Source organism: Nyctereutes procyonoides, unplaced genomic scaffold (assembly GCF_905146905.1).
Source record: "Nyctereutes procyonoides isolate TBG_1078 unplaced genomic scaffold, NYPRO_anot_genome, whole genome shotgun sequence".
In the NCBI taxonomy this organism is placed as follows: domain Eukaryota; kingdom Metazoa; phylum Chordata; class Mammalia; order Carnivora; family Canidae; genus Nyctereutes; species Nyctereutes procyonoides.
In genome coordinates, this window is record NW_026575031.1 from 11364389 (window position 1) to 11388784 (window position 24396).

Genomic DNA, 24396 nt, shown 5'->3' on the forward strand with positions numbered 1-24396 from the left:
CTCTCCACATAGTTAATACAGTTAAGTCTTCTTTCCTCTGCCCTCCCCTTTTCTTTGCTCCTCAAAGCTTCTTGGTACCAGAATAAAAGAACATCTGTGAAGTACAGGCCCTGTGATAGAATAACTTGATGGGTATTTTATTCACCCCTTCAGGGGTTAGTAAAAATATTGGCTTTTATTTCAGAAAATACAAAAGTTTTATTGAAAAGTTTGATTTTAGGGATCCCTGGGTGGCGCAGCGGTTTGGCGCCTGCCTTTGGCCCAGGGCGCGATCCTGGAGACCCGGGATCGAATCCCACGTCGGTCTCCCGGTGCATGGAGCCTGCTTCTCCCTCTGCCTGTGTCTCTGCCTCTCTCTCTCTCTCTCTGTGTGACTATCATAAAAAAATATATTAAAAGGATACATGCATTATTGTAAATAGTATTTATAATAGCCAAATTATGGAAGCAGCCCATGTGTCCATCAATAGATGAATGGATAAAGTAGATGTGGTATATGTATGTAGTAGAATATTATTCAGCCATAAAAAAGAATAAAATCCTGCCATTTGCAACAATAGGGATGGAGCTAGAGAGTATAATGCTAAGCAACAGAAACCAGTCAGAGACAAAAGCCATATGATTTCATTGAAATGTGGAATTTAAGAAACAAATTAACGAAGAAAAAAAAAGGCAACCCAAAATACTCTTAAATATAGAGCACAAACTGATAGTTAGCAGAGAAGGGGTGGTGGGGGTGGGGTGGGATGGATGAAATAGGTGAAGGGGAGTAAGAGTACACTCATCTCAATGAGCACTAATATATGGAATTGTTGAATTACTATGTTGTATACCTGAAAATAATATAACACTGTATATTAAGTATACTGGAATTAAAATAAGTTTACAATTTTTTGTTAAGTTAAAAAGAAAAAAAGAGTAATCCCCTGTGGGGAAGGGAGAACAAAGGTGGAAAGAGAATAGCAGGCAGTAGTCTTAATAATGTAGACAGGCATCCCCTCTAATACAGACCTCAGTACTGCTGTGCAGCAAATAGGCAATAAGCACCTATCACACCAACAGAAGAGTTTACCATCATGCTGTTGTTAAAGAACATTTAAAGAAGTGTAGGGAAGGAAAAATTCTCTCCCTGCCCTTCAAGATGGAAGAAGGGAGTAAGTCCTTCTTCCAGTTGGAGTAAGAATTAAATTTACACAAGACCGATTAAAAGGAGGAAACGCCTAAGTTTTATTATTTTTTTAAAGGTCCAGTGTGTGTGTTCAATTTTTTTTTATTTATTTATCATATTCACAGAGAGAGAGAGAGGCAGAGACACAGGCAGAGGGAGAAGCAGGCTCCATGCACCGGGAGCCCGACATGGGATTCGATCCCGGGTCTCCAGGATCGCGCCCCGGGCCAAAGGCAGGCGCCAAACCGCTGCGCCACCCAGGGATCCCCCCTAAGTTTTATTATTATGTGCTCAGAGGCCCAGTAATGAAATCGAGACCAAATAAATAAATAAATAAACCAGGCAGAAAATTTTTATACAAAGAGACAATAAATTTGTGAGGAATTGACAAGACAAAAAAAAAAAAAGATGTTTGGGAGCTTTAATTAGTGAGGAATTCTAAGTGGAATTTGGGCTGAGGTAGTAGGTTAGTAAAAAAAGTCACAAGGTTTGTTTCCACGGCTTTCTCCCCTTTCAAGTTCGTATCTCTGGTGATGAGGATGTCGTCTTAGTACAGAGAGGGTACCTTTCACATGGAGGTTTCTTTCTCGCTTTCGGGGACAGGGGAGAGTCAGTGCCCTTGTACCAGCCGTTCCCCAGGTAGCTTCAATTCAAAATAATCAGTATGCCATTGCGGGCCAGTCTGTCCGGCCTGCCCTTGGCCCCCGCAGGAGTACAGAATCCGAGCAGAATGTGCCGGTGTGCCACAGCTAGGTCAGATGGCCTGCGTTCCCTTCTTTTCTCTCTCCCAGGGATTTAAAATGCTACGCTGTGCTTTTCCAGAGGAGGGGCGTGCCTGGACCTTCCCAACACCTAAGAACCCAGACCAACGGAGGTACCAAGGCTGTATTTCTCAACTGCTCCAAGTCACCTTAGATGTTAACATGAAGGCAGCCCGGGTGGCCCAGTGGTTTAGCGCCGCCTTCAACTCAGGGCGTGATCCTGGGGACCCGGGGTCGAGTCCCGCATCAGGCTCCCTGCATGGAGCCTGCTTCTCCCTCTGCTGTGTCTCTGCCTCTCTCTCCCTCTGTCTCTATGAATAAATAAAATCTTAAAAAAAGAAAAAGGAAGATATTAACATGAGAGCGCTCCAAAATATTGTGCCCGTAGGGACAGATGAGGATTCTTTCAAAGTGCAGGCGGTGATGCTCGAGTCTGAGCGCCAGGGACAGACGACTATGCGGGGGACTCTAAATCACCTAGGTACATGGTTAAAGACCTCCAGAAACTAGCGTAGGAGGCCTCCCGGATACCCGTAACTAAGGCCTTTCCCATACGGCTCTGGAGTGGGCCGCTGGGTTTAGTCAAATCCGACACCGCCCCACCGGCAGTCGGAGCATCACCTAACTTCCCGATTGGCCCTTTCGGCCTCTGCTCCCCCGCTAGCAACGGAGGGTTGTCCCCGGCGCATGCGCGTCACCTGCTTCCGGCCGAGGAGCTGGTGTGCCGGCCCTTCCGGTCCGTGGGGGAACTCCTTCCCCCAACTTTCCTCGGCTTGAGTGTGTGCGTGTGTGTGTGCGCAATGGCTCCGGACTCCGGTCCCCCTCCCGAAGAGCCGCTCTTGAAGGCGCTACCCTTAGACGCTAGGGACCGGGGCACCCAGCGCTGCCGCCTGGGCCCGGCCGCCCTCCGCGCCTTGGGCGCGCGCCTGGGCTCGGCGGTGAAGATCTCTCTGCCCGACGGCGGCTCCTGTCTCTGCACCGCCTGGCTGCGGCGGGACGGAGCCGACGGCTTTGTGCAACTGGACCCGCAGTGTGCGAGCCCCGGGACGGCTGTGGGGGCCTCAGGGTTTCGGGGGAGCCTCAGCCTAAGCAGCCTCCGCCTAGTGCCCTGCCCGTCCCTGCGGCTCCTCACCGTGTGGCCGGTGTTGCGGGAGGGCGCGGACGCACCAGGTGCCTGGAATGCGGCCGCCGTGCTGGAGGCGGCGCAGGAGCTTCTGCGGAACCGACCGGTCTCCCGGGGCCACGTGGTGGCCGCTCCACCGGGGGCTCCCGGCCCGGTGGCCGCGCTGCACATCGTCCGCGGGGCGCCCAGCCCGGATCCGGCCGGCCTGGTCACCCCTCGCACCCGCATCAGCCTCAGCGAGGTGCCCCCGTCGGGAGCGGAGCCGCAGCCCGAGATGCCCCTGGGGGGCCTCTCGGAGGCGGCCGACTCGCTCCGGGAGCTGCTCCGCCTCCCGCTGCGCTACCCCCGCACCTTGGCGGCCCTGGGGCTCGCGGTGCCTCGAGGGGTGCTCCTGGCGGGCCCCCCCGGAGTGGGCAAGACCCAGCTGGTGCGGGCGGTGGTCCGGGAAGCCGGTGCGGAGCTGCTGGCCGTGAGCGCCCCCGCGCTGCAGGGCGCGCGGCCCGGGGAGACCGAGGAGAACGTGAGGCGGGTATTCGGGCGCGCGCGGGAGCTGGCCAGCCGCAGACCCACGCTTCTCTTCCTGGACGAGGTGGACGCCCTGTGCCCCCGGCGGGGCGGCGCGCACCGAGCCCCCGAGAGCCGCGCGGTGGCCCAGGTGCTGACGCTGCTGGATGGCATCCGTGGGGACCGGGACGTGGTGGTCGTGGCCTCCACCAACCGGCCGGACGCTCTAGACCCAGCGCTGCGCAGACCGGGGAGATTTGACCGAGAGGTAATCAGGGCCGGGCTGTGCGCCCTAAGGCCCTGGATGGAACCTCGGCCTCTCCTGGCCTTGGGTGGTGGCCTCCAGGCGTTTGCCACTTAGGCTTGGCAGTCAGTGAGGTTACAGTGGGGCCGTTTGTAATGCAGAGAACACGTCCTCTGCCCTTACGGGATCTGTGAGCCTGGACCTGTTTTTCCCCAGAATCAAATTGTTCTGAGAAGCCAGGTGGCCTTTAGGATTAGTTTTGTTGTGCAGATCCGGAGAATGAATACCGTCGGTACCGTTAATGTTTAAGGGAACTAGGTCAGCTGTGCGTGTATTACATTCTTATGGATTTGGTATGAGAATTAAAGTAGGATGGCCTCAAGAAGGAAGTGTATTGAAATAAAAAGGGGAAAGGCAGGGAAGAACTAAATCAAAACAGGCATTAATTCTGGATTTGTTTATTCCTTGTCAGGAGGCCAGCATCCTGTCCCACAAGTGAGAAAGTACCCACAGTTGCTCCCTGAGTTGCCAGGAAGATTTGAGTATTCAAAGCTGTCCTCTATTTCCTGAGCTTTAGTCCCAAGTTGATTTTTTTTTTTTAAGATTTTATTTATTCATGAGACACAGAGAGCCAGAGACATAGGCAGAGGGTAAAGCAGGCTCCCCACAGGGAGCCTAATGAGGGACTTGATCCAAGGACCCCAGTTTCACCACCTGAGCCACCCAGATGCCCTTGATTCTTGATTAAATAGCTTGAATCGTGATTAATTTAAGTGATGCTTGAACTTTGTGTTAGGGTTCTGAAGAAAAGGATGATAGTTGCACACTTCTGGTTAATCTCTGCAGAACTTGAGCACATTTCTTTTTTGCATCATCTAGTACTTGTGTCCTGAATCAACTCCATAAGGCCAGGGACCTAGACTGGTTTACTATTGCATCCCTGGCTCCCAGAACTTGATAGGTTCTAAAAAATAACAAAATATTGTTAATGATTATATGGAGGGCCCCCAGTTGACAATGGTTCGTCTTAATGGTTTTTCAACTTTACAATGGTGTGAAAACCATACACATTCAGTAGAAAACGTATTTAGAATTTTTAATTCTGGTCTTTTGCCAGGCTAGCCGAATGCAGTAAGATGCTCTCTTGTGATGCTGGGCAGCCAGGAGATCATGAGGGTAAACAACCAACACATTGACAACTATTTTATACTCATACATTCTGTTTTTCACTTTAGTACAGTATTCAATAAATTTTTTGAGATACTTAAAACTTTATTATAAAATAGGCTTTGTGCTACTTGATTTTGCCCAACCATAGGCTAATGTAAATGCTCAGAATACATTTAAGTAAACTGAGCTGTGATACTCAGTAGGTTAGGTATGTTAAATGCTTTATCCACTTACTGTAATTCCAGCTTAACAGTGGATTTGTTGGGTTGTAACCCTATCTTAAGTTTGAGGAAGCTCTGTATGTAATTTTCATTGTATAACTATCTGGCCAGTGTTACTCCTCTGGAGTTTAATATATTCGGAATTTATGGTATGCTTAAGAGTACATCATTCCAATTCCAAATTTGTTCACTAAGTTTTCTCATTTGAGAGAATAAAAATATTACATAATATTTTAAACTGGAAACTTTTAATTTTTCTTTTTTTACTTTGCAAATAGGTTGTCATTGGGACTCCCACACTTAAACAAAGAAAGGCAATACTCCAAGTGATTACCTCAAAGATGCCCATCTCCAGTCAAGTGGATTTGAGTCTCCTTGCCGAAATGACAGTTGGCTATGTCGGTGCAGACTTGACTGCACTTTGTAGAGAGGCTGCCCTGCATGCTCTCCTTCACAGTGAGAAGGTAGGAAGTATTGATATATGACCATGTATGTTGATCTCTTCATTAATATAACAAACTAATTTGGGGATTAAACAAATGGTAAGTACATTTTCTTGCTACTTTTGATACCTTCCACAGCTATTTCTTACATATTTTTTTTACATCTCCTCTCTTTGGGACTGGCATATGGGGGGACAGAGGGCTGAGTCTTCTAGGTCTACCAGGGCATGTTCTCCCATTCCCATAGTAACTCCCTAGTGCTGAAGCCCAGAACAGCCAGGAAAAAGACAGGATGGCCCCAGAAGAATCAAACATATATTTTTTTTAATTTTTAATTTTGTTTATTTTGAAGCAGTTTCAGGCTTAAAATTGCAGAAATAGTATACTTTACCCGGAGTTTCCAAATGTAACATTTTACCAGTTTTGCTTTATCTTTCTGTCTTCATCTGTGTTTTTATATATATTTACATGTAGATATATCTCTTTTCTTCTATGTATGTATTTTGTGAAACATTTGAGAGTATACTGTTGTCATAATGGGCTTTTATCTTATCCTTCAAATCTTAAGTGTATATTTTCTAAAATCAAAGACTTTAATGACCATACAATTATCAAGATGAGGAAATTAATCCTGACACGATACTTTTACCCAGTATCTATAGACCTTATCCAAATTTCATTATCTGTCCCATTAATTTCCTTTATAGTAGAAATTTAAAAAGGAAAAAAGAATAATAGTAATCCTAGATTACATATTGTATTTAGTTATGATTTCTTAGTATATTTTAATCTAGAACTATTCCTTAGTCTTTCTTTTATGCCTAACTTTTTAATTTTTTTTAAGATTTTATTCATTTATTCATGACAGACACAGAGAGAGAGAGGCAGAGACATAGGCAGAGGGAGAAACGGGCTCCATGCAGGGAGCCCGATGTGGGATTTGATCCCGGGACTCCCTGAGCCAAAAGCAGACACTCAACCGCTGAGCATCCCTAATTTTTAATTTTTTTAAAAAAATTTTATTCATTTATTTGAGAGAGAGAGTGACAACATGAGTAGGGGGAGGAGCAGAGGGAAAGGGACAGACAGACTCTGCACTGAGCACAGAACCCAATGTGGGGCTCAGTCCTCTGACCCTTAGGATCATGACCTTAGCCAAAACTGAGAGTTGGACACTTAAGTGACTGAGCCACCCAGGCGTGTGGGTGTAGTCTTTTTTTTTTTTAAGACTACACGTCATTTATTCTGTAGACTATCCCTTAGTTTGGGTTTGACTGATGTTTCCTCATGATTTGATTCAGCTTTTGCATTTTTGGCAGGAGGATCACAGAAATACTGTTCTCATTGCATCCGTTTTTTTCCTTATTAATAAATATTTTGTAGGGAAAGTAACCTTTTCTAACCCAGGAGAAGATTGGACTCCTGGAATTTTTATTTAAATTAATCTTTGGTATTGAAATCTTTAATTCATTATTATTTTTTTTAAGATTTTATGTATTCATGAGAGAGAGAGAGAGAGAGAGAGAGAGAGAGAGAGGCAGAGACATAGGAAGAGGGAGAAGCAGGCTCCCTGGGAGGTACCTGATATGGGACCTGAACCCGGGACTCCGGGATCACGCCCTGAGCTGAAGGCAGATGCTCAACTGCTGAGCCACCCAGGCGTCCCCATGACTACCTTTCTTAAAAATATTTAGGATGTTAGCTTAAATACAGTAATTTTCAGCACCATGGATTGGAAAAATCTCTTCACCATGTATATAATAAGTAATTCTTAATCCCTAAACACCTTCAGAAAAAAATTAATTTTAGCCCCCAGAGGATTCTGGGATGAAGTTTACAATCTCTGTTGTAACTATTATAACATTAAAATTGCCCTTTGATCTTATAATTTTTAAAAACCAGTTTTGAATTAATTTCAATTATAAGAGGACAATTAATCCAAAATTTTGAAAACTTTTTACCTATGTAATTTACACCCTTGCTCATTTTCATTTATTTTTACATGTACGCTGAAGGTGGGAAGGAATTATGTGAACTTGTAAATTCTCTTCTGGATTTAGAACCAAAACTGCTGTCGGATCCCTGGGTGGCTCAGCAGTTTAGCGCCTGCCTTCGGCCCAGGGCATGATCCTGGAGCCCCGGGATCAAGTCTCACATCAGGCTCCCAGCATGGAGCCAGCTTCTCCCTCTGCCTGTGTCTCTGCTTCTCTTTCTCTCTCTGTGTCTCTCATGAGTAAATAAATTAAAAAATATTAAAAAAAAAAAGAACCAAAACTGCTTGAACATTTAATGATACTTCTCATGCGTGGAGGTGTGAATATATGCCTTCTGAAGGGAGGATGAGAGTACCAGGGGCTGAAGGGAGATTTACACTTAGGATTCCCTCTGCTTTTGAAGTTCCAGGTTTGACCTTAAGCACCCTGGCTTAGGTGGACCAGCCAGCTGCTACTTCAGGAGCGGCCTGCCCAGGCATAGTTACCACAGGTGATGACTGAGTTCATAAACAACCAGGGGAAGTGGAAGGAAGAAAGGCAAAAAGGAAGAAGGGACAGGCATCTAGGAAGGTACTGGCTTTATCTTTTCCATCTTTACCCCTCAGGCAGCTGAGGAGCAGCTACTGCTATCAGGGCAGACAGAGGATATGTTAATGTTTGTGAAAAGGCTAAAAAACGTCAGCTTTTTGTGAAGTACTCCCACTAAAGGATTTAGAATATAGTTTAATACATACACGTATATACACAGAGGGGAAAGAATTTTGTCTGTCTGAAAGGGTTATGACAATTAGGTGAAATAATGTACATATAAGTGATCTTTGTTGATGTTGCTTAAAAATTAATTAGTATTCAGGTACCCAACATTTAATACTCCTAGCCAGTTAGAAAAAAAAGAAAAAGCTGTTTAAACAAATTACTTAATGGTGTTCTTTGTGAGAAATTAAACCAGATGAATACGTTATAAAGAAAGTAAAAATTGCCTGAAATCTACCCTCCCCCCAGAGATTATAATTTTTAGGAACATTGTTCAGAATAGCTCTATACATATATATACTCTTACATAATCTTCTATAAATGGGATAAAATAGTTTGTTGTTGAAAATGGAAATTTTTTGACAACTGTATGTTCAGAATTTGATATGAGGGCAAATCTCAAATATAATACAGGTGTTACAAATACAAGCAGTTTTTTTTTTTTTAATTTTTATTTATTTATGATAGTCACAGAGAGAGAGAGAGAGAGGCAGAGACACAGGCAGAGGGAGAAGCAGGCTCCATGCACCGGGAGCCCGATGTGGGATTTGATCCTGGGTCTCCAGGATCGCGCCCTGGGCCAAAGGCAGGCGCCAAACTGCTGCGCCACCCAGGGATCCCCAAATACAAGCAGTTTTTAACAAATCTGCTTTACTAAAATGATAAAGGAAAGTGCAAGAAAAATTCTCTAAAATATAATCTTAAAGCTGAACTTTCTTTTTTCTTTCCTTAAAAAGTTATTTATTTGAGAGAGAGAGAGAACATGCCATGGGGGGGAGGGTGGATGGGGGACAGAGGGAGAGAGAATCTTAAGCAGACTTCACACTGAGCTTGGAACCCAAGGTGGGGCTAGATCTCTTGACCCGAGCTGAAACCAAGAAGCCATGCTCCACCAACCGCACCCACTCAGGCACCCGGAACACGGCATTTCCAAACATAACATAAAACCTAATGGCCCAGGATCCCTGGGTGGCGCAGCGGTTTGGCACCTGCCTTTGGCCCAGGGCGCGATCCTGGAGACCCGGGATCGAATCCCACATCGGGCTCCCGGTGCATGGAGCCTGCTTCTCCCTCTGCCTGTGTCTCTGCCTCTCTCTCTCTGTGACTATCATAAATAAATAAATAAAAATTAAAAAAAAAATAAAACCTAATGGCCAAAAAAGGAAAATATTTATTAATTTGACCATTTGGGGATGGCAGAACAATACATAAATAAAGAAAAGACAGACAGACTGGGAAGAATTTATTTGAGACACAGGGTATGCGGGAGGGAGAGAGAATCTCAAGGAAACTGCACTGCACATGCCCCTCTCTGGACTATGACAGAAAGACCAATTACCTTGATACAGGAAGAACTCTCACAAATCAATGTGAAAAGACCAAGAATCCAAGAGAAAATGGGTAATAAAATATGAACAGGTAGTAGACAGTAAAAGGATTACAAATAGCCAGTAAACATGAAAAATTCTCAACTTTACTTTCTTTAAAAATTAGTCTTTCGTGGCGCAGCGGTTTGGCACCTGCATTTGGCCCAGGGCGCGATCCTGGAGACCCGGGATCGAATCCCACGTCAGGCCCCCGGTGCATGGAGCCTGCTTCTCCCTCTGCCTGTGTCTCTGCCTCTCTCTCTCTCTCTCTCTCTCTCTGTGACTATCATAAGTAAATAAAAAAAATTTAAAAAAAATTAGTCTTTCGGGAGCACCTGGGTAGTGTACCAACTCTTGGTGTCGGCTCAGGTCCTGATCTCAGGGTCATGAGATAGAGCCCAGAGAGGGGCATGCTGTCTCCTTGAGATGCTCTTTGCCTCTCCCTCTGCCCTTCTGCACACTGTCTCTCAAATAAATAAATAAATAAATAAATAAATAAATAAATAAATAAATCTTAGTATCTGTTGCTTAAGCAGGCAATAAATAAATCTTTTTTAAAAAATTAGTCTTCAGGTTTTAACTCTTTATTTTGAAATAATTAAAAAGTTTAGGGAAAGTTGCAAAATAGAGCACTCCCAATAAACCCTCCATCCAAATTCATCAATTTTTAACATTTTGCCAAATTAGCTTTATAATTCTCCTTTTCACTCTCTGCCTGTAAATGTATATGTGCACACATATTACCTACTTTTTCTGAATCATTTGAGATGAGTTGCATACATCATAACCCATTCATTATCCATTTCCTAAGAAAATGTATGTCCCCACATGTGACCACAGTATGGTTATGTGTAATCATATTTAGGAAATTTAATACGGATACAGAACATCAGATCTACAGCCCATACTGTGATTTTTGGTGGTTGTCTTGATCTTTTTAGCATTTCTTTCCCCTTTAGTACAGGATCTAGTTCAGGATAACATGTTGCATTTAGTTTTTAGTTTCTTTTAATCTGTAATACTCCCGTAGCTTTTTTTTTTTTTTAAGAGGGAGATAAAATGTGGCGGCGGGGGGGGGGGGTTGTGCAGAGGGAGAGAAAGAGACTCCACACCCAGCATAGAGCCCCACACAGGGTTTGATCTCATGACCTGAGCTGAAACCAAGAGTCCCTAGCTTAACTGACTGTATCACCCAGGTGCCCCTGCTTTTTTTTTTCAGTGAGACATTTTACAGTGACAGTTTTTAAGGATGCAGGTCTATGATTTTATAGAATGTCTCTCAATTTGGGTTTGTCTTAATATTTTTTTCATAGTCAGATTCATGTTGCACATGCACTTTTGGAATACTCCGTAAGTGATAGTGTGTCCTTCGGGTGTCACAGATGAAGGTACAAAATGGCTGCCTGCCCCTCATTGGTGACATCCTTAATCAGTGGTTGATATGATCAACCAGTCAGGGTTTTTTGTCCAGTTTCTCCACTGTATAACTGCTATTTTCCCCTTTGTAACTAATTAGAAATCTGTGGAGACCCTTTGAGATCGTGTTCCTTGTCACACTTCCACTCCCCTTGTTTTGCATCCATGGATGATTCTTGCCCTAAACAGCCTGTGCTATATGTGACTATTAAAAAAAGCTGATTTAAAAAAAAAAAGATTTTATTTATTTATTCATGAGAGACGCAGTGAGAGAGAGAGAGGCAGAGACATAGGCAGAGGGAAAAGCAGGCCCCATGCAGGGAGCCTGATGTGGGACTTGATCCCAGGTCCCCAGGATCAGGCCCTGGACTGAAGGCAGCGCTAAACCGCTGAGCCACCAGGGCTGCCCAAAAGCTGATTTTCTAATTCCATGTTCCTTCTACCTCATTCTTAACTAAAGAAATCAACACAATAGTGAGTACTATTTCCTCTGTCACATTGGCAGAAACTTAAAAGCTTGGTAATATCCAGTGATATGGGGAGAACAACAGCTTTATATTATCGGTGCAGCTTTGAGGGCATTGTGATAGTACCTCTGTCACAATTGTAAATGAGCATCCTCTTAAACCCAGAATTCTACTCGGAGGAAATTATATAAAATACTTGATCGTGTGCACAAACATTTTCAGCTGTAGCTTTGTTTTTAATAACAAAAGACTAGAAATAAACTAATGTTCAACAGAAGGATGCAGTTAAATTATGGTACACTTATACACTGATGTCTTTTGCAGTTGTCCAAAAAAAGTGAGGTTGAACTATATTAATCCATGTGAAAAGATTTCTAATGTAAATGGAAAAAAGTGCAGGTTAATTTATAAAATAGAGTCCCACTTATGTATCTGTTTGAAGATGTACATAGGGACGCCTGGGTGGCTCAGTGGTTGAGCGCCTGCCTTTGGCCCAGGGCATAATCCCGGGGTCCTGGGTTTGGGTCCCACATCGGGTTCCCCCACAGGGAGCCTGCTTCTCCCTCTGTCTCTGCCTCTCTGTTTGTGTCTCTCATGAATAAATAAATAAAATCTTTTTTTTTTTAAATATGTACATATCCTTACTGTCATAAAACATACTGATGGAGTACACAAGAAGTGGTTGACATCCTCTAGAGATGAATAGTGGAGAAAGCTGGGGGAGGAGACATTTAATTTTTTTGTATTGTGTATGTAAATTTTATAATAACAATAGTTTTATAAATTCAGAAGAACATTTAAAAAAAGAAAGAATTGTGCTCCTGTACTATAAAACAGGCCCATGTAATTTTTGGTCTGATTTTGCTTTTGGGGATTTATTTCTTCAGAACAAGGACAACCCAGCTATTGATGAAACAGACTTCTTTGAAGCTTTTAAAAAGATTCAACCCTCATCATTTCGAAGTGTCATTGGACTGATGGATATCAAGCCTGTTGACTGGGAGCAGATTGGTGGCCTTGAAGATGTAAAACTGAAGTTAAAACAGGTGATACAGAATTTGCTTATGCCACTAGAATAGTAGTGTTTAAGTGTAACAGTTTTATGATGAAGACAAAAGGCTGAGACTATCTTGCTGACATTGGTAATGCCATCCTGATACCACAATCCAGGGGCCTTTTTCAGTCCTGGTTTAACTGGCCTTCTAGAGACATCAAATACCATTTTTCATAATTTCCTACTTCACCCTTCTTTTGTTTTTCCTTTAAAGACTTTATGATAGAGAATGGAGTCAGCAAACGTTTTCTGTAGAAGGCCAGATAGTAAATATTTTAGGCTCTCAATCTCTATTGCAATCACTCAACTCTGTTTTCATGGCATGAAAGCAGCCATGGATAATATGTAATTAGTATTTGTATTCTGGTGGAATTTTATTTATAGATACTGAAATCATGTAATTTTCACATGTCACAAATATTCTTTTGATTTTTTTTTTCCCGAGTATTTAAAAATGTAAGAATGATTCTTAGTTTGTGGGTGGTAAAATAGATTTTTAGGTTGTAGGCCTGAGTTTGCCCTGAAAAACTGGTAAAAGCACAAAATTATAAAACAGTATGGTCTGGGTGGCCACTGGTTCTCACTGTGGCTGTGAGGGACATAGCTCTCCAAATGCTCTCATTTGCATTTCATTTTTAGAAATTAATTTTGTTAATTTACCTTCAGGTAATTCTGCCATAAGCAACTAGGTTTCTCAAACCACATACAAAAGACTGATTTATAAGTATCACTGTAACTTACTCATCTTAGCTAGAAGTTATTCTGCTGTGAAACGTAGAATCCTTGTGTCTATAGATCAGTACATCTATAATATTCCCTAATTTTTTATATGCACTGTTGCATTTTTTTAAATATTTATTTACTTGAGAGAGAGAGCACAAGCAGAGGGGCAAGGGGCAGAGGGTGAGGCAGACTCTCCACTAAGCAGGGAGCTGGATGAGGGGCTCAACCCCAGAGCCCTAAGATCATGACTAATCTTCACAAAGTACTTAAGAGATTAGCCACAACTTCCTGTTGTAAACACTGTTTCTATAGCTTTCAGCTGTCAAGCTTTCCTGACTTTCAGAACACTCCTTTCCCGTACCTTAAATGTTAGTGCTCCAAGTTTCTGGGAGGCCTCCTGGAAGAAACTCATTCCGAGTTCATGATTTTGATATCCAGGGCTTCAACTGTCCCTGAAAACTATTAACTTGAAAAATCTTTATATCCAGCAAAGATGGATTTTTGTTTGTGGTGGTGGTGTTGTTGTTTTAAAGATTCTATCCATTCATTCATGAGAGGCAGAGACATAGGCGGAGGGAGAAGCAGGCTCCCTGTGGGGAGCCTGCTGTGGAACTCTGTCCTAGGATGCCTGGTCATGACCTGAGCCAAAGACAGATGCTTAACCACCTGAACCACCCAGGTGCCCCAGTAGTTCTTTTGATCATTAGAATTCCTTAGCTGCCTGCCTACCAGGTAACTTATAGGGATCTCAAACAAATTCAAAGCTCAGCTATTCAGCCCCTCCACACCTGAGTTCCGCACCTCTGTGAATATAGCCAGCCACCCGTGTCCTAATCAGAAGCCTGGCTCAGTCAGTTGAGCATCTGATTCTTGGTTTCAGCTCAAGTCATGATCTCATGTTCATGGGATTGAGCCTCATGTTGGGCTCCATGCTCAGTGCAGGTTCTTTTTCCCTCTTTCCTCACTTCCTCCCCCTCCAGACCCTCCCCACTCGTGCATGCTCTCTCTCTCTCTCTAAAATAAATAAAATCTTAGAGAGAGAGAGAGAGAGAGAAAGAAACCCTTCTAAATGCATGGGTCATGCCATATGTGCATGTAACTTCTCTGGATTTAGAACATAATCCCCACAAAAAAAAAAAGTACATAATCCCTGCATAAAAGAGAGTTACATTTTATGTTCAAATCCATCCTTTCAACACCATTGCCACTGCCTATGACACATCCAGCTTTATTATTTTTGCAGTCTGAGTCATTGTGAGAGAATTTAACTGGTCTTCCTGCCTCTAGTTTTATTTCTTTCCAGTCCATTCTCTATACTGCTTCCTCAGTGTTCACTAAAACTTTCAAGGTGCAGCACTATCTGACTCCTCTTTCCACTTCAACTCTATTGCTCCTTGCTTCTCCTGTTCTCCCCTTTGTTCCTGCTGACTGGTGAGATGAATTAAGAGTTTTTGTCTCTGTGCATACTGTTCCTTCTCTGTGGAAGCCCTTTGCTGACCTCATTGTTAGTTTATAAGCCAGTCCCTCCAACTAAAATCTGAGTTCCCTTGGTAAGGGACTTTATCCTTTTTTTGTAGTTTTGTGGGTGAGGGTTTATACTTCTTAATCTACACTGCCTGGGGCAGTCTCAGTTCTGCTGCCTCACTAGAAATAAGACCTGGGCAAGTTACTTAACTTTTGTAAGCCTGAGCTTCTGCATCTGTAAAATTATGATGATAAAAATCACCTACCTCAGAGATAAAGGGGACTTGTTTACTATTTAGTTTAACATTTGTGGAGTGCCTACTTTGTGAAGGTGTCGTTCTAGGTTTCGCTATTTAGAGGTGGACCGTATTTACATTCTAGCAAGAGCAGAATGACAAACCCAACATGGAAAAATAATAATTTCAGATAATGAATGAGCAAGTGCTCCCAAAGTAAAAGATGGACAGTAGCATAGAATGTCTGGGGTGGGGTAGGGGTTCTGCTTTAACTAGAGTGATTAAAGAAGACCTCTTCAAGGAAATGACTTGTGAGCTTAGATGGAATGATGAGGGATGGCTGCACAGGGATCTTGAAGGAGTGTTCTGGCAGAGAGAGAAAAGCAGTAAAGGCCCCAAGATGGGAACACACTGGAGTGTTTGGGAAATAGGCTGTATAAAGCTTTGTAATCACTGGTAGGAAGGAGTTCAGATTTGGATTTTATTCTAATTCTGATGACAAGTCATTCTTGAAGGATTTGAAGTAGGAAATGATGTGACCTGACTTAAGTTATAAGATCACTGATGGCTGTGTGGAGAATGGACTGCATTTCCAGCTCATAATAGGTACCAGAGAATTGTTGAGTGAACAAATGAATTTACTGAATTATTTGATGTTTTATCATTATACTAAAATAATTATCTCTTATTGTATACCATCCCTTTTTGTGTACTTACAGAGTATCGAGTGGCCTCTTAAATTCCCTCGGGAATTTGTTAGGATGGGCCTTACACAACCAAAGGGAGTTCTCCTGTATGGTCCCCCTGGATGTGCTAAAACCACCCTGGTGAGGGCCCTGGCCACAAGCTGTCATTGCTCTTTTGTTTCAGTGAGTGGTGCTGATCTCTTTTCTCCTTTTGTTGGAGATTCAGAAAAAGTCTTATCTCAGGTTTGTTCATTTATTTTCCCCCAAGTACATAAGTGTCCTTTTGAATTTTCATGGCATGCCTTAAAAATAAACTTATTATTAAAAGTATTATTGGCCTTTTTTCTAATTAGAAAAGTTATATTCGTTTATAGAAAATTTAGAAATTTCACTTCATCACTTTTATGGAGTTTTAAAACTCCATAATATTAACTATCTTTTGAAAACATAATTTTTAATCTGTACATAATACTGTATGGTTTCCTATTCTATTTATTTATTCCCCAGTTCTTAGACTTTTAGCACCTTTCTCTGTTTACAGTTTAAAAATTATAATAGTAATGCAGAAAGCATATATTCACTAGAATACCATATAACATATGGCTTTTCAATAATTTTATTTTTCTAACAAAAGGTATTTCGACAAGCAAGAGCAAATACTCCCGCAATTGTGTTTTTGGATGAGATTGATTCAATCTTGGGCTCCCGATCCATCAGCAAAACAGAATGTAATGTTCAAGAGCGTGTTCTTTCTGTTCTCCTGAATGAATTAGATGGGGTAGGACTGAAGACTACAGAAAGAAGAGGAAGTAAATCAGATCAACAGGGTAAATACAAGGAGCTGAAAATAAATGAAGAGGTATTTATTAGCCAGAATATACCAAAAACCCAGGCTAACATTAAATACAATGCATATACACTAGCTTTTCCTATGCTGGATTCATCTCATAGAAGGAATTATATAATTTTGGTTTGACTCTTGGAATTTTCATAGAGCTGCTAAAAATTGGCTAGGAAAGAGGTAAATTTTATATTTGTAATAAGTTATCTTAAATACATAGGAACCTGAATTTTATTTTTCCTAAGGTTTAGAAATACGACTTTACATATTCTAATGGGAAAGGGAGTTTATTCTTATTTTTATATCCTGAAGAACCAGTGTTTATCCCTTTTTTAAAAAATTAAATTCAATTAATTAACATTTATTATTAGTTTCAGAGGTAGAGGTCAGTGATTGATCAGTGTTCATCCCTTTCTAAAAATTTTTATATGAAATAAAAATAAAAATAAAAATTTTTATATGAAACAAAACAAAATATTGTTATTACCAACAATTTTAGTATTCAAAACTTCCAGTTTCCTTGAAGAATGGGTTTCTTTGGTTATAATGAAATTAAAATGACCTTTGGAAGTCCCTTCCTCCCTTTCTGAGTCTCTTCCTCAATAGTGTTTGATATACTTAGATTATCCAACAGATCATTTTTCTTTTGTTCTCTCCCATTTGAAAAATCATTCCATGGAAGGAGAGTCTTACAGCTCATTAGGAACATGTGAGACTAGAATTTGAAGGGACGCATAAGGTCTTTTCTTTTCTTTTCTTTTCTTTTCTTTTCTTTTCTTTTCTTTTCTTTTCTTTTCTTTTCTTTTCTTTTCTTTTCTTTTCTTTTCTTTTCTTTTCTTTTCTTTTCTTTTCTTTTCTTCATGAGAGGCAGAGAAAGAGAGAGAGGCAGAGACACAAGGCAGAGGGAGAAGCAGGTTCCATGCAAGGAGCCTGACGTGGGACTTGATCCCAGGTCTCCAGGATCAGGCTCTAGGCTGAAGGCGGCACTAAACCACTGAGCCACCTGGGCTGCCCCGCATGAGGTTTTCTAATCAAATTTTCTCATAATGCAGGAATTCCTTCTACAGTATCTGACAGGTGTTGACTCAGCCTCTGCTAAAATACTTGCAGATATAGGGAACTCACTACTTTGAGAGATCAGATTACTGGAGGAACTACTCTGATTATTCATATTCAGTTCAATTAAAATTTTTTTAATTCCAGTGTAGTTAACATATAGCATGATATTAGTTTCAGGTGTACAATATAGTAATTCCATATATTACTCATTGCTCGTTGAGATAAGTGTATTCTTTAATCCCCATCACCTATTTCACCCATTCTTTCCCTCCTCACCATTGTTCTCTATAGTTAAGAGTCTGGTTTTGGTTTGTCTCTTAAATTCCACATATGTGTAATCATATGGTATTTGTTTTTCTCTGACTGGCTTATTTCACTTAGCATTATATTCTCTAGAGCCATGGCCGGACTTAATTATTTTTTATGGCTGCATAATATTCATGTGTATGTACACCACATTTTTCTTTACCCATTCATCTATTGATGGATACTTGGGCTGCTTCCATAATTTGGCTATTGTAAATAATGCTACAGTAAACCTAGGGATGCATTTATCCCTTCAAATTAGTATTTTCATATTCTTTGGGTAGATACCTCATAGTGTGATTACTGAATCATAGGGTAGTTCTGTTTTTAATTTTTTAAGGAAATTCAATACTGTTTCCCATAGTGGCTGCAACAGTTTGCCTTTCTACCAGCAGTGCACAGGAGTTCCTTTTCTCTACAGTCTCACCAACTCTTGTTCCTTGTGTTTTTTATTTTAGCCATTGTGACAGGTGTGAAGTGATATTTCATTGTGGTTTTGATTAAATTGGATTATTTGTGTGTATTGGGTTATATAAGTTCTTTATATATTTTGGATCCTAATCCTTTATTGGATATGTCATTTGTAAATATCTTCTCCCAATCAATAGATTTTCTTTTAGTTTTGTCGATTATTTCCTTTGCTGTGCAGAAGGTTTTAATTTTGACGTAGTCTCCCAATAGTTTATTTTTGCTTTTGTTTCTGTTGTGTAAGGAGGCAAGAAAAGATATTGTTATGGCTGATGTCAGAGAAATCACTACCTGCTCTCTTCAAGGATTTTTATGATTTCAGGTCTCACAGTTAGATCCTTAATCCATTTTGAGGTTTTTTTGTATACGGTTAAGAAAGTGATCCAGTTTCAGGGTGCCTGTGTGGCTCAGTCAGCTTGTGCAACTCTTGATTTTGGCTCAGGTCATGGTCTCTGGGTCATGAGATTAAACCTGAATTGGGCTCCACACTCTGGGGAGTCTGCTTATGATTCTTTCCTTCTCCCTCTGCCCCTCCCCTGCCTGTATGCTCTCTCTTTCTCTCTCTCAAATAAGTAAACCTTAAAAAGAAAGGAGGTCCAATTTCATTCTTTTCCATGTTGTTATCCAGTTTTCCCAGCACCATTTGTTGAAGAGACTTTTTCCCATTGCACATCCTTGCCTCCTTTGTCAAAGATTTGTTCGTCATATAATCATGGGCTTATTTCTGGGCTTTCTGTTCTGTTCTGTTGGTCTATGTGTCTGATTTTGTGCCAGTTCCACACTGTTTTGATGATTACAGCTTTGTCATATAAACTTGAAATCTGGGATTGTGATGCCTCCAGTTTTGTTTTTCTTTTTCAGGTTGCTTTTGCTATTCAGGGTCTTTTATAGTTCCACACAAATTTTAGGATTGTATGTTCTAGTTCTGTGAAAAATACTATTGGTATTTTTATATAGATTGTGTTAAATCTGTAGCTTGCTTTGGGTAGTTTGAACATGTTAACAATATTTGTTCTTCAAATCCATGAGCTTGGACTATCTTTCCATTTGTTTGGGTCATCTTTAGTTTCTTTCATCAGTGTTTATAGTTTACAGAGTACAGGTCTTTCATCTCCTTGGTTAAGTTTATTCCTAGGTATTTTATTATTTTTGGTGCAATTGTAAATGGGATTGTTTTCTTAATTTATCTTTCTGCTGTTTCATTATTCATGTGTAGAAAAGCAACAGATTCTTGGTACATTGATTTTGTATCCTGTGACCTTACTGAATTCATTTATCAATTCTACTACTTTTTGGTGGAGTCGTTCAGGTTTTCTTAATATAGTATCATCTCACCTGCAATAGTGAAAGTTTGGCTTTTTTCTTGCTGTTTTGGATGCCTCTAGTGCTTTTTGTTGTCTGATTGCTGTGGCTAGGACTTCTAGTACTGTGTTGAATAAAAGTGGTGAGAGTGGACATTGTTGTCTTATTCCTGGCCTAGGGTGAAAGCTCCAGTTTTTTACCATTGAGTATGATATTAGCTGTGGGTTTTTATATATGGTTTCTATTATGTTGAAGTATATTCCCTCTCAGCCTACTTTGTTGAGGGTTTTTATCATGAATAAATGTTGTACTTTGTCAGATGCTTTTTATGCATCTATTGAAATAGTCACATGGTTTTGTCCTTTCTCTTACTGATATATCATGTTGATTGATCTGTAAATATTGAACCACCCTTGCATACCAGGAATGAACCCTTTTTGATCGTAGCGAATGATTATTTTATTGTATTGTTGCATTTGATTTGCTAGTACTTTGTTGAGTATTTTTGGCCTCTATATTCATCAGAGATATTGGCTGTTCTTTTCTTTTTTCACCATGTCTTTATCTGGTTTTGGTATAAAGTAGTGCTGGCCTCATAGAATGAATTTGGAAGTTTTCCTTCCACTTCTATTTTTTTGAATAGTTTGAGAATAGGTATTAACTCTTCTTTAAATGTTTGGTAGAATTCACCTAGAAGCCATCCTGAACTTGTTTGTTGAGAGTTCAATAGACAATTTTGAATGTTTAGCAAGCATGTAAAAGGCCTTGCCCTGGCTGCTTTTCTGTATTTCTTATCTTCATCTAGGATTTACACATCTGCAGCTTATGTTGTATATTTCTGCCTCTAGAAAGAAAAATAAATAAAAAGTAAATCTCTCTCATCCAAGATATTAGAGCCAGTGTGGTTCATAGCCATACATCTCCATCTCCAAAGTCACATGCTTTGTTCTTTCAGGTCATCCACTTAGGTTATAATCATTCACTGGGGCTCAGGTGTGTTCAGTAGGTATTCTCTGCTGTGGTATAAGGCTTTCCTTTGGTTCTTACATGGAGAGATGTCCCTCAGGATTAGCTAGTCCCTTCATCACACAAAGTAGTTCTTTGACTAATAATTTGTTTTAGCATACCTTGATATCAAAAAAATGGTCTAGGGGCAGCCTGGGTGGCTCAGCGGTTTAGCACCTGCCTTTAGCCCAGGGCCCGATCCTGAAGACCTGGGATCAAGTCCCATGTCAGGCTCCCTGCATGGAGCCTGCTTCTCCCTCTGCCTGTATCTCTGCCTCTTTTTTTCTCTGTCTCTCTCCTGAATAAATAAATAAAATCTTAAAAGATGGTCTTAAGGAAAAAAAAAAAAGATAGGAGGTATAAGCATTCTGGTCCTAAGAAAAGGATATATTCATTTAAAAATAACTGAACATTCTGGTTTATAATTTCTTAAAAATTTAATAATTGACAGCTTACTGAAATTACTTTATGTTGTGTGTTTTCTCTCAGAGTTTCAAGAAGTTTTTAACAGAAATGTCATGATTGTTGCTGCAACAAATAGACCTGATGTATTAGATGATGCCTTGTTACGACCTGGAAGATTAGATAAGATTATTTATATTCCACCTCCAGATGAAAAGGTAATCATTGCACATGTTTAGTGTATGTGAGGATTCTTAACACATCAATGTAAGAGCTCTAAGGAGCCTAGCAGAATTGAATCCCAAACTGGATATATACGTACATGGTATATGACTTACACTGGGTTCTCATTCTTCTTTGCCTGGTAGCCCTTCATAAACACATAATTTTGATCTGCTTTTGCTGGATACTCTAGGCCTATTTTTAGAGAAACTTAAGCCTAAAAATAATTACCTTTTTCATTGCTGAGGCAGACTCAAAATACTGAGCTTGTTACATCTACTCAAACATTATTTTACAACTAGAATGGAGGAATCTTAAAGTATTAAAAGCAGTTGGAGATTATTTGTATCAATATTATTATTTTATAGTAGGAAAGTCTGAAATTAGAGAGATTACACAGTTTCCATAGTCAGAGAATCAGTAAATCTTTGCCCTTTTAACATCCACAGCAAGGAATGGTTAAAGTCAACAAATTTTTTCCATCCTTCCTAAACGAAAAAAAAAAAAAAATTAAATGTCTATTTTTAAGTTGTATCCAGATAATTCATGTTTTTGCTTCTTAAACCATGTCTGATAACACTATTTATACCCAAAATGAGGACTTATGTGTCTCTTAAATGTACCTATAGTTGGCTATTTTAAAAATTATTATAAAAGTATTAAAAGTTTATCATGTCATTATTTTTACCATTATCATATGAACCATTGATGAGTTACTCTTCTTACCTCTTCAGAAGTGATTATTATTATTATTTATTAAATAAATATATACACAGCTGTAGTATGACAGGAAACATATTAAAATGTTTTAATACAGCTTTGTGTCAAACATAAATGTTATAATAAGTTTATAAACATTTAAATTTTTTTTTTCAGGGCAGGCTTTCTATTTTGAAAGTCTGTACAAAAAATATGCCAATGGGGCCTGATGTTTCCTTAGAAAACCTAGCAGCAGAAACCTGTTTTTTCTCTGGTGCTGATCTTGGAAATCTTTGCAGAGAAGTAAGTTAATTAGCGAAGGAACATATGGTTGACAACATTTCTTCATTTATTCAGATCTTCTCTACCCTTCCCTACCCTTCCTACCCTTCCCTACCCTTTCCTACCATACCCTGCCCTACTCGAGCTTACAGGTTCGTGGCAGGTTGCAAAGAGGGAAATTGTAATACTGAATTGACAATTGATAATATGTAGTGAATCAGGAAGTTTAGGGTATTATGGGAGCACTTGTGAAGGACACTGACCCAGACTTGCGGGCGACTGAAGTAAGAGAGAACATGACATTGAAGAGCTGGATAATGGCCAGATCACACAGGTCTTTATAAACTACTTTAAGGGATTTAGACTTTGAGAGCAAAAGAAGCTAGGTGTTTCCCTTTCCACAAACTTTTATTATATATTATATTTTATTATAGTTACTCTTCAGATAGGGGTGCCTGGTTGGCTCAGTCAGTTAAGTGTCTGCCTTTGGCTCAGGTCTCAGGGGATCAAGGGGGAGCCTGCTTCTCCCTCTCTCTCTGCCCCTGTGTTCTCTCTCAAATAAAATCTTTAAAAAAATGTACTATTCTGAAAAATGCACAGATCATAAGGATATAGTTCATTGAATTAACATAAAATGAACACTTTTATAACTATCAGGAAAGGGATTATTATCAACACCCCAGAAGCTTCTCTTGGGGCTTTCCCAATCTCCCTCCCAAAAGGGAACCACTCTCCTGACTTCCAACACTGGAGATTAGTTTTGCTTGCTTTGGAACTTTATATAAATAGAACTGTACAGTATATTTTTATATCTGCTTCTTTAACTCAGGATTATGTTTTGAACTTCATCTGTGGTTTTGCCTATAGCAGTAGTTTGTGCATTTCTATCACTTTGTAATATTCTAGGTTATGAATATACTGCATTTATTCATTTTTTTTGAACATTTGGGTTACTATTTTTTGTTACAGATTATGCTGCTGTGAATAATCTTGTTATGTCTGTTAGTACATATGTATAGATAAGTCTATTTTATATATGTATATACCTACCAAGAGAATTGCTGGGTCACAGAGTAGGTGTTTGATCTTTTCCTTTAGGATCAGTGCTCTGTTCTGTTTAAAAACTCTTATTCTGAGGTCAGAAAGATAGTCTCTCATCTTTAAATATGTATATGGACTCATAGTGTACGTATTATGCTGCAACTTGCTTTTTCTTTTTTCCCATTTAAGAAGAGATGATGGTCTATTAATATAACTTTTAATCGCCTTATTTAACTTTTTAGTGTTTTCAGTGTCATGAATATTGGAATTCTAAGAAGTGGGACTGAGGTTTTTACCCCGGATTTTAAAGTATTACCACAAATTGTTAAAAAAAAAAAAAAAAGAAGCACATTCATTATTTCCTCCTGTTTGTGTCTTATAGGCTGCTTTGCTGGCTCTGCAAGAAAATGGATTAGAAGCAACCACAGTGAAACAAGAGCACTTTCTAAAATCACTTAAGACTGTAAAACCATCCTTAAGTCCCGAGGACTTGACTTTGTATGAAAACTTATTTCAGAAACAAGGATTTTCTAACTTAGAAGATATTTAAAAATTAATGTTACATCTCTGCTCACAGATTAATTGAACTATTAAATTGCCCTATAGTTTTTGCAATTTTGCACTTTTAGAGTTTGTGTGTTATTTCCTGTAAATAAAAGAATTTGTACCAGATAAGCTAAAGCTCATCTTATTTCTAAAAATATATATTAAATATATATTATATATTAAAATACCATAATTTAGGAACAAAATATATGGGTTTTTTTTTAAGATTTTTTATTTATTTGATCAAATATGTTTTCTGGCCCTCTGTCCTTCTCAGCGCTCTCTGGAACCCCAATTTTACGTAGATTTTTTCTTATGAGACTATCATTTATTTCCTTTAACCTTTCCTCATGGTCTTTTAATTGGTTTTCCTCTTTTTTTCCTCAGCTTCCTCTTTGCCATCAACTTGTCTTCTATTTGCTCACTCTT

The 24396-nt window shown here is 40.0% G+C and overlaps 1 protein-coding gene across 3 annotated transcripts; it reads left to right on the top strand.

Moving 5' to 3' along the window:
- The first annotated feature begins 2683 nt into the window (after positions 1-2683).
- Positions 2684-24079, top strand: AFG2B (AFG2 AAA ATPase homolog B). Of its 3 annotated transcripts, XM_055316840.1 has the most exons (9): positions 2684-3824; positions 5470-5655; positions 12519-12677; positions 15828-16037; positions 16429-16653; positions 17015-17020; positions 21267-21395; positions 22276-22401; positions 23804-24079. In XM_055316840.1, exons 1-9 carry the CDS (start codon positions 2730-2732, stop codon positions 23969-23971), a joined length of 2304 nt encoding a protein of 767 aa, XP_055172815.1. In that variant the 5' UTR covers positions 2684-2729; the 3' UTR covers positions 23972-24079. The 3 variants fall into 3 exon arrangements, 2 of the variants coding, with proteins under 2 accessions (XP_055172815.1, XP_055172814.1); XM_055316839.1 differs by lacking the exon at positions 17015-17020 and having other exon boundaries at positions 16429-16621; positions 21265-21395; XR_008663319.1 differs by lacking the exons at positions 17015-17020; positions 23804-24079 and having other exon boundaries at positions 21265-21395; positions 22276-22392.
- Positions 24080-24396: the final 317 nt, after the last annotated feature.